This window comes from Syngnathoides biaculeatus, chromosome 2, assembly GCF_019802595.1.
Source record: "Syngnathoides biaculeatus isolate LvHL_M chromosome 2, ASM1980259v1, whole genome shotgun sequence".
In the NCBI taxonomy this organism is placed as follows: domain Eukaryota; kingdom Metazoa; phylum Chordata; class Actinopteri; order Syngnathiformes; family Syngnathidae; genus Syngnathoides; species Syngnathoides biaculeatus.
In genome coordinates, this window is record NC_084641.1 from 20,332,672 (window position 1) to 20,347,944 (window position 15,273).

Genomic DNA, 15,273 nt, shown 5'->3' on the forward strand with positions numbered 1-15,273 from the left:
CCGGCCTACAAGCCGCGACTTTCTTCACGCGCTTTCAACCCTGCGGTTTATGCAGTGATGCGGCTAATTTGTGCATTTCTTCTAAAGGCCGCAAGGAGGCACCCGAGTGGAAAAGGTAAGAATGAGACCGGTGGAATATATGTGGCGAGGAAGTGACTTTTACCGGCCCTGTTAGCGCTGTGCTAGCGTGTTGCTGCTATGTGACTGGTGTGTCTCAGTGATATTTACCGGTAAGTTTAATTTTAACTGGCCCTGTTAGTGTTAGCACTAGCTTTAGCGCAGCACTAGCTCTAGCACTGCACTAGTGTTAAGTCTTTCCGTGTACCGTCTTTCTTTGTAAATATCTCGTGTTTGAATGTGGGTTTCAATGTGGGCACTTGCGGCTTTTACACAGTTGCGGCGTATGTATGTACCAAATGGTATTTCCTTTACAAATCTACGCGGCAAGGCTTATAACCAGGTGCGCTTTGTAGGCCGGGGATTACGATGCATGTGAGGAGCAGGTATTAGTTCAGTCTACTCGGGGTGAATATCCTCATGTTCTCCACTGTAGTAGCTGTGACTTTGAGTGTGTATGCTGGTGAGTATTGTCGTTCATTCAGGTGATTTCATTCTAGGGGCATTGATGTGATCGCAACTGGATTGTTTTTGTGGTCTTAGAATATGTTTCACCTCTTATCTGAGCAGGCTTCATCAGTTCATAGGACAGAACTCCCCTCAGTGTGTCAGTGGTAAAAAGTCTGGTGAGATTCATGAGCATCAGCAAACCAGAGTTTAGATTTGGCCAGCTTCTTAACATCAGCTGCTCATGCGCAGTTTCCTGACCATTTGTTGATCTTTTTGTCGAGTTTTTCTATTAATCATTGCAGCCCTAATTCCTTTAAACTCAAAATGCTAATGTATGAAGGATCATGTTTACATACGTTGGAATAACAGGAACATTTTCTTCCAAAGGAAGTAAATAGTTTCTATTAAAAAAAATAATTTCTATAACTTTTTTGGAAATTGATTGATATTGATGATGGTGGGGTCGGGGTGTTGTAAATCCCTGAATAGAAATCATGTCATTTGATTTTTCTATATCTATCTATCTATATATATATATATATATATATATATATATATATATATAGAGAGAGAGAGAGAGAGAGAGATAGATAGATAGATATATATATATATATATATATATATATATAAATAAAATCTGAGCTTTTCATTTGAGCGACCATCTTCCTGTGTCTGGGCTCTGCAAAACACAAGTGATGTCACGAGCGATGAAGATGAAGAGCAAGCCAGGTGGAGAAGGAAGAGAAGAAGACGCTGAACGTTACCGACCGCGAGTTTTCTGTGCGTCCGATGACGTAGAAGCACGGCTCGCCCTGCTTGGAGTTTGTCATGCACAGAGACAAGCTGGACAGCTCCACTGAGGATGAACCGGGAGGAATAAGAGAAAACAGGGCAAGGAGAGGAAGGTAAAGAAAGGAGGAAGACATTGTCAGAAGGCGGCACGCTCCGAATAGAAGAACGTTTTATTGAACCCGCTGGGCCCTATCCTGACCATGTCTTTTTTTTTTTTAAGAACCATTTTTGCTGTCTTCATGCAAATTAAGAGTAGGAAAGTACAGGCAACCTACCTAAGGTACAGTTAAAGAAATGTTTTTCCATCTCAAATCTCTTTTTTGTCAGTAAACATCTTATTTACTAGTGTACTAAGCAATATTCACTCGTTAATTTTGCTCCATTTTGTGATCGGATCGGAGATCGGTTATCGTTTTTTTTTTTTTTTTTAACTTGCTAATCAGTGATCGGCCCGAAAAATGTGATCGTGTGAAGCCAAATTCTCATGTCCCGATTACATTGTTTTGCACCAGAGTCCGAGTCACCTGATTTTAAATATCTTCCAATACTTAGTCCTGCTCCAGTATTCTGGCAATTAATCTGCCAGTTTCATAGATTTCTGATTTATTCCCATAAACCTCCACGGAAATTTTGACGGATGAAAAATTCACCAAATTTTCCAATCCGAATTGAAACACTTGGGAATTGTTAGAATTTGTGAAAAAAATCGTGATATGTCACCCTTAAGAATTGATATAAAAGTGGAAAAGAAAAAGAAGGCGGCATCAAGAAAGTCATCGTTGCGTTGGCGGACATCACAAACAAACGGTAAGTGGCCATCATCACCGTAATCGGGGACGTAGCCGTTTCCTTTTTTCAGGACCAAATGGATGCGATGGCCCCCTCTGCGGATCTGCTCCACGGCCTGACTGTGCGTCATTCCCGCTGTGGTGTCGCCGTTGATCTCCACCAACTGGTCAGAAACCTGAGGGCAACCAACAGGAAGTTGACGTGTTAGCGGCTGGTTAAAGAAAAAGCAAAGAAACAAAAATGTCACCCAAGTGGAGAAAGGAGAGAGTCTTCCTACAAAGTACAGGGAACAAGACCACTTGTGGGATTCATCAACCCCACTTCCAGTGAAGTCAGGGTTTTGTATATATATATATAGAAGGAATATGATGATTTGCGGAAGCACGTGACTCAGCTGGAAAGCGTTGGCCTCGCAGTCAGGTTTGAGGTCCGCCTGTGTGGAGTTTGCACATTCACCCCGTGCCTGCGAGGGTTTTCGCTGGGCACGCCGGTTTCCTCCCACATCCCAAAAACATGCAACACTAATTGGACACTCTAAACTGCCCCTGGGTGGTGTTGTGAGTGCGGCTGTTTGTCTGGATGTGCCCTGTGATTAGCTGGCAACCAGTTCTGGGTGTACCCAGCCCTGCCTCTTGCCCGTTTCCAGCTGGTATAGGCTCCAGCACTCCCGTGACCCTCATGAGGATAAGCGGCGAAGAAAATGTATGATGATTTGCAAATCCTCTTCAACCTAAATTAAATTAACTACACAATAAAGGCAACATATTAGCTGCCACTTTGTCTCTCTCTCGCATTCTCTCTCTCAGTTCAGTGTTCAGTTCTTCTCCCAAGTTTGGAAGGACCTCTGCAAGGAGGTTAGGCAATGCAGCCAGTCTGGCAGCAGCCACTCAGTCTTCCGGCTTCTTTCTTCTCTCTTTTCCTTTCGGCTTGTCCCGATTAGGGGGTCATCTTTTTCCATCTAAGCCCATCTCGCGCATCTTCCTCTGTAACACCCACAGTCTTCATGTCCTCCCTCACAACATCCATCGACCTTTTCTTTGGTCTTCCTCTCACTGTTTTGCATGGCAGCTCCATCCTCAGCACCCTTCTCCCAATATGCTCACTCTCTTGCCTCCTGACATGTCCAAACCATCAAAGTCTGCTCTCTCGAACCTTGTCTCCAAAACATCCAACTTGGTAGTCTTCCGGCTACCACCCCCAATCCAATGATCAGATGGAGCGGGCGAACCAAGACCCAGTCTGCTCTTTGCTGTGTTGCTGCACGCAATCCCGCCTTCTGGATTCGTTCTGGATGTTCAAAAGGAAGCGTTGAAGACTAAAGTGAAGAAAGGCTTCCCATGCGAACAGCAGTTGGACAACACAGGGTTGATTTCTAGGTCGGCATTTCATGCAGAGCAACGGAACTCCGTTGCTGTGATCTATTGAAAGTCAGCGTTTGATCCCAAATTTTGCCGGCCGGACTGGACGAGCACAGGGCTACCAAGGGAGAAGTACCAGCTCCAGGCTGGAGGTGCCAGCAAGTATTAATAAATTATGCATGAATCAATGAAAAATGTTCAACAAAAAATGTATGTCTGAGCTCCAAGCTGGATGTCCCAGCTCTAGTTTGGAAGTGCCTGGTCTAGACGGGATGTCCCAGTTCCAGGCTGGATGTCCCCATTCCAGGATAGATTTCTCAGCCAAAGGCTAGAAATCCCAGATCCAGCCTAGATATGCCGGCACCAATTTCCAGAATTGGACCTTAAAGGCCCGTTGCGAATGACCCAAGTCTCCTCCCGACTGAAATGAAAGGGAATTTCATACTTTGGTCGTTTGCGGCAAAATGCGTAATCTCTTGTCAGGGGGTGTACTTTACCTAGGGTTAGGTTTCACTGGGGTTGCACCGGACTTATTGCAGATTTGTAGGCCCCCTAGTTTTACATGGGGGAGCACCGGTGTGGATTGGGGAACTTTTCCCTGACATGGGGTCGAGAAGCAGCCTGAGGGGGCATGTGACAGCAAACAATTACCAGGAGGGGGCAACCTGAGCGGTGGCGCAACAAGTGTCACATCCCCACTCTGTACTGTCGTCCTGGCAAGGACTTTAAATTGGGACAGAGAGAGAGAGAGAGAGAGAGAATGTGTGTGTGTGTGTGTGTGTGTTTATACCTGCATCTTGTTGCTGCACTGGGCTGGCCCTCCATCCATTAGACCCAGCACATAGAGTCCCATATTGTACTCGCTGCCCCCCCTCAGAGAGAAACCAAAACCCGTGGGACCACGTTCCAGATCCACTCTGTAGAACCTTGACTCATTCTGACAGACAAGCAATGCAAACAGTTTTACTAAAACTAAACTGACGTATTTGAATCCACCTGTTCACAAATGAGCTGCAGGCTGATATGTTAGCTTCTGATTTTGTCTCAGCGGTTTACGGAACAGTTTTTTTTTTGTGAACAAAATGACTTTTAATTTGAAATTTTTCCGACTTGTGTGGCAATGATGGGACCAAGTCTTTGGTTTTTGAGTCTCAAGAATGCCTAAAGTCCCAAGTTAAAGTCTCTCGATGAGACAGGCAAGTCCCGACTCAAGTCTCAAGTTCAGACTGGAAGTCCTGAGTCAAGTGCCACACGTTGAGTTTTGAGTCCTTTCAAGTAATTATAACAGCAAAATAAAAATCTGTTTTAATATATAATTCTGATATACAATACGTATACAGTAAATTATATACTGGATTTACAAATATATTTTAAAATCCATAGTTATTTATCAAAACACATTTTGATTAAAAAGTGCATTGAAGCTTTATAAAAAAATGGAGGGTTGATTGAACTTTTTGCAGCTTCAAAGCCAATTGTAAGGGGGGGGGTCTTAGTTTATTGCCCTTTCAAAATTGATTGATTGTATGTTTTCAGTTATCCTCTGAAAATGCTATGCAAAGGCATTTAACACCCGTCACAAAATAAGGACTTGCAGGCAGGAGTGCTGCAATTAGTCATCAAGTATTCTATTCACAATTGCATCGGAACGCCAAAGTGAAAGGACGAAATGTAATTTTGCTTGGTTAGATAGCAATTATGAATACACGAGAAAATCCGAGCTTTCACTAACTAAATACTAACCTATACTTCCATTCTATAAACTTGTAAAATTCACTTAGTCCGTCCCATATTTTAGTTGTACAGGTGACCTTTGTCCTGCATGCTTCTTCTCCTGTCCTTCCTTGTCCTGTCTTTCCCGCATGAGGCGTAGCAACACAGGCCCATGCCACACTCGTTTTTATTGTCGTTGATATGGAATTACTGTTTATAATTATCGCAATGTCTTGGTCTCTCTCCCCCCCTCTAGAAAATCTGTTCTGCTTGACTAATCAACTAATTTTCAATAAACTTCAAGTATAATACTAAGAAACCACAGAGGAAGCTTAAAACCTCCACTGTGACAATAAAACTATCCTGGAACAAAATAGATGATTGTCATCAGAAGTTTCGTCAACTCCGAGTGGAACAGCACACAGCATGTCATCTTTTTCCATCTAAGCCTATCTCGTGCATCTTCCTCTGTAACACCCAGTCTTCATCAACCTTTTTTTCAACCTTATTTTTCCTTTGCTTTTAATGTTTATAAGCTGCTTTTTAAAATGTTTTAAATCATGTTTATGTTCATGTTTCAAACATGAGGCCCTTCGCAACCTTCTGCATTGATCCGGGCCTGGGACCAGTCTCAATTTTTCTCTGGCTGGTGCCTCCCATAAGGCTGCATTGAATGAAAAAATATAACTTTGTTTGTTTATTCTTATGATTCAGGGCTCAGCAACCTTTTTGAGGCTGAAGGATACTTCGTGAGCACCAATCGTATGAAGGGCTCCGTAACCTGTTTGCGGCAAATTTCAGACTCAGTTCATTACACGTACATAAAATATTTTTGTTTTAATTTATTGTAGTTAATGACATTACAGGTATTTTTAAATTTTAATTCACATAAGCAAGTCAGATTCAGAATTTAAAGCACAAATAATAGTAACAATTTGTGGCCGATGGTATTTTTAGAACATACCTCGCGGGCGCTTTATATGGTCCTCGCGGGCTACCATTCGCCCGCAGGCATCGCGTTGGCGACCACTGATCCAGCTTAAGCTTAGACTATATTTTAAGACCAATTTTGGCAGAGATTTAACAAATTCATACTTTTTGCTCCCAACATACTTCTAGAATGCTAGTCGAGCTTCTGAAATTAGCCACCGACTGATTAACGGACTTTTGTATTGATCTAAAAATAATATCCAACAGTTGCCACGTATGTTTCATTTGTAATCAAAAGATCGACTATTTTTTTGTCTCGGCCAGTAGGGAGTAGCTTTTTGTAAGAAAAGGACTTCTCATTTTGATGGAGTGTACTACCTTTGACTTTCCTCTGCATCCCTTGGTGAAGTGCTTGTCAATTTCCACGTCAGCTCCTTCCGACTCTGCGATGAATAACAAAGTTGGAATTCACCTTTTGCGCCCAAAAACACACAGTTGAGAATTTCGGAAGTTGGGGGTTAAGTGTTACAGAAAATAGACGGATGGAAGGAGGTTGGTTGCACGTCTTACGTTTTCGCGGCGTCACGCTCAGCTTCAGCGTATTCCCCGCCCTCCTCAAGATCTGGGCCAGGTCTCGGTGGTGCAGGGATGCTACCCCCCGTCCCTCCACGGCGTCCAACTGGTCTCCGGGTTGAATGAGGCCACTGCGGGCTGCCGGACTGCCACGACGCACTGTCACAAATCGATGGGACATCAGAGATGGTGACGGAGCCGGGCCTGGTGTTGGGGAGACGGGTTCAGACATGTCAATGTCTTCACTTGTGTCCAAAAATGCTCATCTTGACTCAAACCGTCGTCATTATTTGTTCGAATGTCATCATTTTGTTTCTCAATATAATAATTTCTGCTCTATTTTATATCGAATTTTCAAAAGTGTTTAAATTTCCTACTCTTTGTCTTCATTGGTACCAGTATTCTGTTTCTAAATGTCCTCATTTTATGTCCTAATATTTGGTTAAATGTCCCTTTTTGTTGAACTATCCTCTTGATGTGATACTTTTATTTCTACTTCTGTGACTAGATTTCTTCATTCTGTAGCTAAACGTCCTCAGTTTGTGTCCAAATGCTTTCACTTTGGGTCTTAATGTCTCACTTATTTGATCAATGTCAAAATTTACCCACATTATGTGAAAATGTCCTCACTTTGTCAAAATATATTTTGCTGTCTTCATATTATCATAATTTCCTACCAAAATATCTTGCGTTCAAAAGTCCTTATTTTGTTTCTAAATATGCACATTTTGTTTAAATGTTCCAAATGTTGTGTACAATTTGTAACTGTATGTCTGACAATATGTCCAAACACGATGTCAAAGTCTTCACACTCCATAACTGTTTATTTTTTTGCACTAAATACCTTCATTTTGTCTAAAACTCTTCCCTTTGTTAAAAATTTAACCATACAGGGAGTCCTCGGGTTAAGACAGTCTCGACCCAAGACGTTTCGACTTTACAACGCCCGTCCCCAGTCCGCCATCTTGTCTGGCTAATAATTGTCCGTGTTTGTGCGCTGGGAGTATCTTAGCATTTTTCGCCCTCCTTTTTAGACTTAGACATTATCGCCCCAAAAAAGAAAGCTGTGTCTTTTAGCAATGCTTCTGCAGCCAAAAGAAAATCCATTACCATGGAAACGAAGATCAAGGTCATAAAAAGATTGGAGAAATGAGAGGCACCAACACCACCAAGGCTTAAATCGGTCGACCGCGGTGACACTTGTTAAAGACAAAGCCCGTATTTAGGCGCATATGAAGGGTTCCAGTCTACGCTGGATACAATGATCACAAAACAAGGTCTTTGATATTTGTCTTCTCCATCCACCTCTCAGCAGTCATGCTAAGTACATCATCTAGTTTATTTCAATGTATTTGTTTTTTTATACATTATAATATTCTGACTTTAATGGTGGAATCCGACTTCGTCTTCGACTTCGAGTTAAGTTGCTACTGTAGGAACAGATCTCAGTTATAGACCGAGGACTCCCTGTAGTGTGTTAAAATGTCTTGATTTTGTGAATTAATTTCCACACTGTGCGTAAATGCCCGATGTATTTTTTTCCCCAAAACATCCTAATCTGTCTGAATATCCTCAATTTGTGTCTCTGTATGTCTTTGGTCTTTCGCTGTTCGGAGCGGAATGTATAATTGAAGAAGCCCCAATTTGGAACACTGAATTATTCACAAGTCTCAAATGTGTCACTGAAGGCACGAGAACCATTTAGAATGCCTTCTTCTAGAGTGTTCTCTGCTTGTAACCATTACCACACCCAATGAACAAAATCAGAGCGAACATTGAAATGTGTTCTTTAAATTCGGCGCTCTTTTGTTTTATGTTTATCTGTCAAATTATCTTTTAAAGAGTTAGTAAACACAGAAAACTGATAAGCAAGGCGTTTGACGTCACTGTGTTGAGCAAACAAATTCCAGTAAGGAGAAAAAAAATAAAACTAAAAAACCAGAGCAGAGCTGACACGATCTGGACTGACAGCGCCACGCCACACGGAACATCTCACCCAAGTTAAAAATAGAACAAAACGCAATGCCCAAAATTCTGTACCAAGCTAAGCAACCTGTCTTCCAGTCTTTGAAATAAGATAAATGACTGTTTTCTCTTCTGTGGTTGTCATAAGCATGCTAGACTTCTTTCTCATTTTTTTAATTTTTGCTTCCAGTGGTTATATAGATTGGGGGACCGTTTTTTTTTTTCTTCTCCCATTAAGGTGTTGTTTATTGTACCCTACTTCCTTGGAACACAATAAAATCCTCGCCTTTGAATATATGAAGTCACGATGGAAAATACATTCTTGATTAAAAAAAAAAACTAATTAATAGCAGTACATCTGACGCAATGGTCATTATTTATTCTGCACAGTCCTAAGGTTCAAACTCACACTAGCACAAAGTGACATTTGGCACCCCAACAGCTGCAATGCGCTACACTGGCTCTTGTGTTAAACTAAAAACCAGAGAAAAAAAATCCCAAAACCTTGTGGTGCTGAAAAATTTCAATCTTTCAGCAATATCTAATCAAAGCCTTCTTCCAGCTCAAGAACATAGAGTTGCAGATTCCAAGCGGACCAGGAAAGCACCTCATCTGTACTTTGATCGCCAGTAGAGTTGACAATTGTAATGATCTGCTGACTAAAATTTTGAAGGCTGGGGGGTAATGAAATAGTGAAAAACAAGCAGCTGTTCAACATGGAATGTCCAATGCAGATTTCCATTCATCCATTTTCTTAGCCGCTTATCCTCACAAGCGTCGCGGGGAGTGCTGGAGCCTACCCCAGGTGGCAACAGGCAGGAGGTGGGGTACACACTGAACTGGTCACCGGCCAATTGCAGGGCACATCAAGACAAACAGCCGCACTCACAATCACACCTAGGGGCAATTTAGAGAGTCCAATTAATGTTGCATGTTTTTGTGATCTGGGGGGAAACCAGAGTGCCTGGAGAAAACCCACGCAGGCACGGGGAGGACATGCAAACGCCACGCAGGCGGGTCCGGGATTGAACCCGGGACCTCAGAACTGTGAGGCCAACGCTTTACAGCTGCCCCCAGAGTGCTGCCCATAAGATGTCAAAAAGTAAAATCAATAAAATGAACTCATCCACAAAGAGTCTTCCTTGTTATTATCGGTAGTCTGGAATGTTAAACCCACTTTGCACTTGTGACCCACTTGAATACTGTAGTTTGCGCACACACACAGAAACGCAGACAAAGTGACACCATGGCGTGTTGTGCAACTCTAGAACTGAATGTTCTAGACCTGAGACAGAGTAACAAAATGGAGCAAGGTCAGTAGAAAGTAAACAATGCGGTGATGATGTATCTGTTGTGCCGTGTGTGTGTGTGCATCCGTGAGTTTATGAGTGTGTGCTTGTGTTGATGACTCAGTGATGGTTTAAAGCAGGGTGAGCAAAGTTTTCAGCTCTAGGGCGCTATTTGATTTTTTAAAACAGGCAGATGGGCCAGGTCAGTCATGAAAAAGGTTAATGAAATTTTGTTTCTCTTATTCATCCATCCATACATTTTCCATATGCTTACCCTAACTAGGGTTGCGGGCATGCTGGCGCCTACCCCAGCTATTTTGGGATGACAGGCGGGGTACACCCTGAACTGGTCGCCAGCCAATCACAGGGCACATACAGTTAAAAGTCCAGACAGGTGGGGCCGGGATTTGAACCCCTCTCCTCACAACTGTAAGGCATACGCTCTGATTCATCCACCACAAGGGGACATGCAAACTCCACACAGGCGAGACCAAGATTTGAACTCCGGTCCTCAGAACTGTGAGGACAGGTTTTGGAACAGTGGAGCAGCTGTATAGCGTTAGCCTCGCAGTTCTTAGGACCGGGGTTCAAATCCCGGCCTTGCCTGTGTGGAGTTTGCATGTTCTCCCCGTGCCTGGGTGGGTTTCGTCCGGGTACTCCGGTTTCCTCCCACATCCCAAAAACATACAACATTAATTGGACACTCTAAATTGCCCCTAGGTGTTATTGTAAGTCCAACTATGGTCGGTCTCCATGTGCCCTGCAATTGGCTGGCAACCAATTCAGGGTGTACCCTGCCTCCTACCCGATGACAGCTGGGACTGGCTCCATAACTCATGTGACCCTCGTGAGGATAAGAAAATGCAATTGCCCCCTGAACCTAATAACAGATTGCGCCGGCCTTGGCAGCGATCACAGAAATCTATCATTTGCTTTGATGATTTGAAATATTTTTGTGTGATAGAAAATTAGGAAGGGGGGTCAATACTTTTGAATGGCACTGGATTTATCATGGCGACTAAGGCAGACATGGACAGCAAAGTTTATATCTAAGAAGAAGAACTGAGCACGATTGCCTGGGAGTAAAACAAAATTTAAAAATAGGGGGAGTGAGAATCTGTAAAATTTTATTTTGAGATTGGAATCAGTCAATTTGAGATTAGGTGAGATTTTTTTTTTTTTTTTTTTTTTTAAATTCAGGACTGGGCAAAAATTTTTTCAACACTCAGTTGGGAGGCTGTGGGATCAACTTGCGTGTGAGTGAGAGAGAGGGGAGTCAACATCTTCTCCCGTAACAGCCGATAGTGGGACGTAAGTACCAATTCAATAGAATGAAAGACTCGTCCATCTAAGCACCGGCAAGATTATTTTATCATCATCATCTTCACCACATCTTTATGATTATCACATCTCTTGTCAATGCACCTCATCATATGATCAGAGAGATCCTTCTCATGCTGGCATGGGGCAATTAAATGAAGGTGCATTTATTTATTTCCACCAGTTGTTTAAGATCCTTTCCAACCATATGGATAGACAATAAGACTGGTTTTGCTTGCCAATGTAAGCACCCATATGGACTAACTTAGACCTGACCACCAGGCAATATCTGGGCACTTAGTGGACATGTAAAAAAAACATCATCACCAGAACGATTGCCGGCTAAAGTCAGATCACATAATAGATAAACTATGTTGTGGGAATGTGGGAGGAAGCCGGGGAGAACCCACACAAGCTCAGGGAGAACATAAAAACTCCACGCAGAAAGGCCAGAGCCCAGATTCAAACCCTGAACCTCAGAAATGCGAGGCAAACATGCAAACCAATCATTCACTGTGCCGCCCGCATCTGATCTCTGATCAGTTTAGAGCCCCAACGGGTGACCTCATAAGTGGTACCGGGAGCATGCAAACGCATGCACAAACACGCACACTAATGCACTTACATTTCGAGTCCTTGACTACCTTGAAAATGGACTGCAGTCGCTCCAACATGATGAATCAGAACCTTTTCATGTGTGTACGTGTGTGTTGAGTCTCAAAAAGCAGCTGAGGGGAAACCGCCGCTGAGGGGGCTGAGCCTGCACTGGTGGGAGGGGTTGACACACAGATTGTCTGTGTGTGTGTGTGTGTGTGTGTGTGTGTGTGTGTGTGTGCAATAATCTGAGGACACACCCCCGAAACTAAAAGGAAACTCACACATGCACACACTTTTGAGTCCAGAAAAATAATTCAGGCAGCAAAAAGTCATCGTTTTCGTTCAGGGGAGACACGACGACATAAAAAGCGTGATACCCACCTAAAAACTGACCATAACACCACAGAAAGTGATGATAATGATGTAAAAAAAATACAGATAATGATGGGACAAGAGTGATAATGCAGTTACAAGTGGTGATAGCAAGGAAACTAGTGGCAACAAAAAGGTGGCAAATGGCGCTCAACGTCGTGAAAAGTGTTATAGCAATGTAATAACTGTCAATAACGAGGTAAGACAAGTGTTATATGAGCAAAGTCTTTTCACAACACAATAAGTGTTATAACGAGGTAACAAATGATGATAACGTTGAGTGATCATTGCCCTACGGGTGGTGATTACACGGGGCCAAAACTCTGGAACCATTTTCATAATAGCAGGACTTGCGACTTGAATTTGTTGATGAGTTTCAAAATGAAAAAAGAAAAAATGGAAACGGAGCAACTCACTTCCATGGTTAATTTCTTGGGATGCAATGACGAATCCGAAGCCTTCGCCAGGCCGCCTCGTCAGCTCCACCTCCACCTTCTTCCCCTCTCTTGGGTCTTTGGCGACCGCCCCTAGGATCGGGCCCCCCGCGCTCTCCTCCACACCCTGTAGGTCACGTGGCTCCAAGGTCAAGGTCACAGGAACGGAGTCCAGGAAGCTGGTGCTCTGGATGAGGCCTGAGGTAGGGGGGGAATTTGAAGTCTGGCTAGGAGGGGTCCCTGGAAAACAACAAGACAAACTGAAGGCTTTATTTTCATAGATGGCGAATCTGCAATGAGGCACACATGCCAGCGTATCCTGATTTTCAAGCAAAGCTCGCCGTACATGTTTGCCAATTCCACAGACTTGTCTGTGCCAAGGTGGGAGCTCCGGCATGGCGAGGGTGTGTCCTTGGACATCAATTTTGTGGCAGACGATATGTCTAAACTTACAGTACACCTGTTCCGACTACACAAAAACACTGGTGGAAATTAGATCGCTCTTCAATAGAATACAAAGTCTTTGTGTGTTGTTACACATTAATTCTGATTCTGATTTGTTTATTTATGGGTTTAAATATTCAAATGTGTGTTTGATGCATCTAACTGGACACTGTCTGTGAAAATACTGTAATATTTCCTTTTAATGCCACAATTTTAGAGTTAAAAATGTCCAATGAACATTATATTTTTTTTGTATTGTAGGCACATCTGACATTTGTAACAAAACTGCATGAAAATCTCTTTGAAATTCAATCTGGTGATAATGATAGGATTCGTTGAAAGTTTTTAATTTTTTTTTTTAGTTAACTCAACGCCAGACTGCTATTTTTTTTTTTTTTAAACACACCTTTCTCAACAAATTTGCCAATTGCACAGCCTAAAGAGTGTGTAGATCATGAATGCTGGTGGGTTTTGTTGGTTTTCTGAAACTCTACTGCACCTACCGGTAACTTGTTTGACATTTAGCAATAAAAAATATACTGAAAATGTGGATTAAGATGGTTAGTCACATTGGACTGCTATTATTATGCACTGCTGCATTAAGTGGCCTGTTATTTTGTTTTTCAAAGGTGGCTCATCTCCACAAAAATGCAGAACCAAGTGGACCTACAGTATTAGCCAATGTGCCAAGTGTGCTGTATTGTCAAGTCACTTATTTCGATGTTTTGCAACTGTACGTAACGATAGTTTAGCAATTAGCATGGCTTTGACATCGTCTTTGCGTCCCTTTGTGACACTTGTAGGATGCATCGTAAAAGTGAAGCTTGTTCACTACCATGACAACAACGGTCAGTGACTGCCACGTGAGCTGTTACCTGCTGTTGGGAGGTGCCCCTCCTGGGGGGCCTCTATCGCCAAGCCAGCCTGGCTGAGTGGGGGCACGCCCCCTACCATGGCACGCGAGGACGGGGAAGGCAAGTCGGTGGAAGTCGAGGGGTGGGACGGTGGGCTGGCGAGGCCGTGTGAGGGGAGGGGCTTGTACAAATTAGGCGTAACCAGAGGCACTGAGACAGGAGCTGAGGACAGAAGATTAAAAGTTAAATTTTATCCATCACCAATAAGTGCGGCGAGCGGGGTACCTCGTCTGTGCACCAGCAGAACCACGTTCCCCTGTTTTGAGTGATCCTGCAGAATCTTCTGGACCTGAAAATAGAACATATGTGCCGTTACTGACCCTGCCCTCCTTGGACTATAAACACCGCTTTCCAAATTATTGAGCAGTTTTAACCCCAAATAGTCAACCTAAATGACAGTCAGCATAATTTTTGATTCATCAAATATCTAAGCTTCACAACTCTTACATCCATTGATTTTATTTTATTTTTTTCCCAACTTCAATGTTTGGCAGTAAATCAGAAAATCCACTGTTTATGTGTGAAGTGGTAATTTTTCCTTCAACTTCAGAGACCCTCTCCATTCATAAATCCTGCCCAAAAGGTGAATCTGCCGCCTCCTCGCTGATGTCGCAGCCTTGTTGGGACATCGTGGCCACCCGCTAACTCATGTTGTGGTCCCAAATTCTCCCCTGACCTCCATCCTGTGAAGAACCTTTGGATCATCTTCAAGCAAAAGACTATGAAAATGAGAGGCCGTCCAACTCCAAGCGGCAGCCTTGGGAGGCTATTCTGACATCCGCCAAACATATTCAAGCGGAAGTTCGAAACAAATAAACAAACAAACAGCAAGTGCAAAGAATGTAAGAATTGTGAAGCTGCTATCAAATAACGTGTTCTTGTTAAAATGGAACTCGACCTGTTGAAATAGATATTCATTTCAGTTAATGACCTTCTAACGGTGCAAATTAAACATTCAACAAGGTTTTTTCATTTCCTTGACACACGTCATAAAATGTGTTGAAACGCTGTTGCAAGTAATAATTTGGAACGGAGCATTTTAAGTTCTTTATTTTTCACCCAAAAAAAATTATCATTGGGAGATTTGTTTAAAAAAAAAAAACATTCTAATGATGGTCGAGCATCTGATAAATTCCAAATTCTGCTGTCATTTACATAAATTATCCCAGAAAATCGTCATTTTGCATAATAATGTAGTATGTTTCGGCCGGCACGG

General features: G+C 42.8%; 1 protein-coding gene across 1 annotated transcript in view; it reads right to left on the minus strand.

Annotated features, from left to right (window-relative positions):
• Nucleotides 1-15,273, minus strand: part of magixa (MAGI family member, X-linked a) — a 36,671-nt gene that overhangs the window by 3,422 nt on the left and 17,976 nt on the right. Inside the window, exons 13-19 of the mRNA XM_061840034.1 lie at nt 14,283-14,346; nt 14,019-14,219; nt 12,682-12,939; nt 6,720-6,926; nt 6,528-6,592; nt 4,297-4,443; nt 2,185-2,323 (exon numbers count right to left, since the gene is read on the minus strand). Coding sequence (XP_061696018.1) covers nt 2,185-2,323; nt 4,297-4,443; nt 6,528-6,592; nt 6,720-6,926; nt 12,682-12,939; nt 14,019-14,219; nt 14,283-14,346 — 1,081 coding nt within the window. The remainder of the gene's footprint in view (nt 1-2,184; nt 2,324-4,296; nt 4,444-6,527; nt 6,593-6,719; nt 6,927-12,681; nt 12,940-14,018; nt 14,220-14,282; nt 14,347-15,273) is intronic.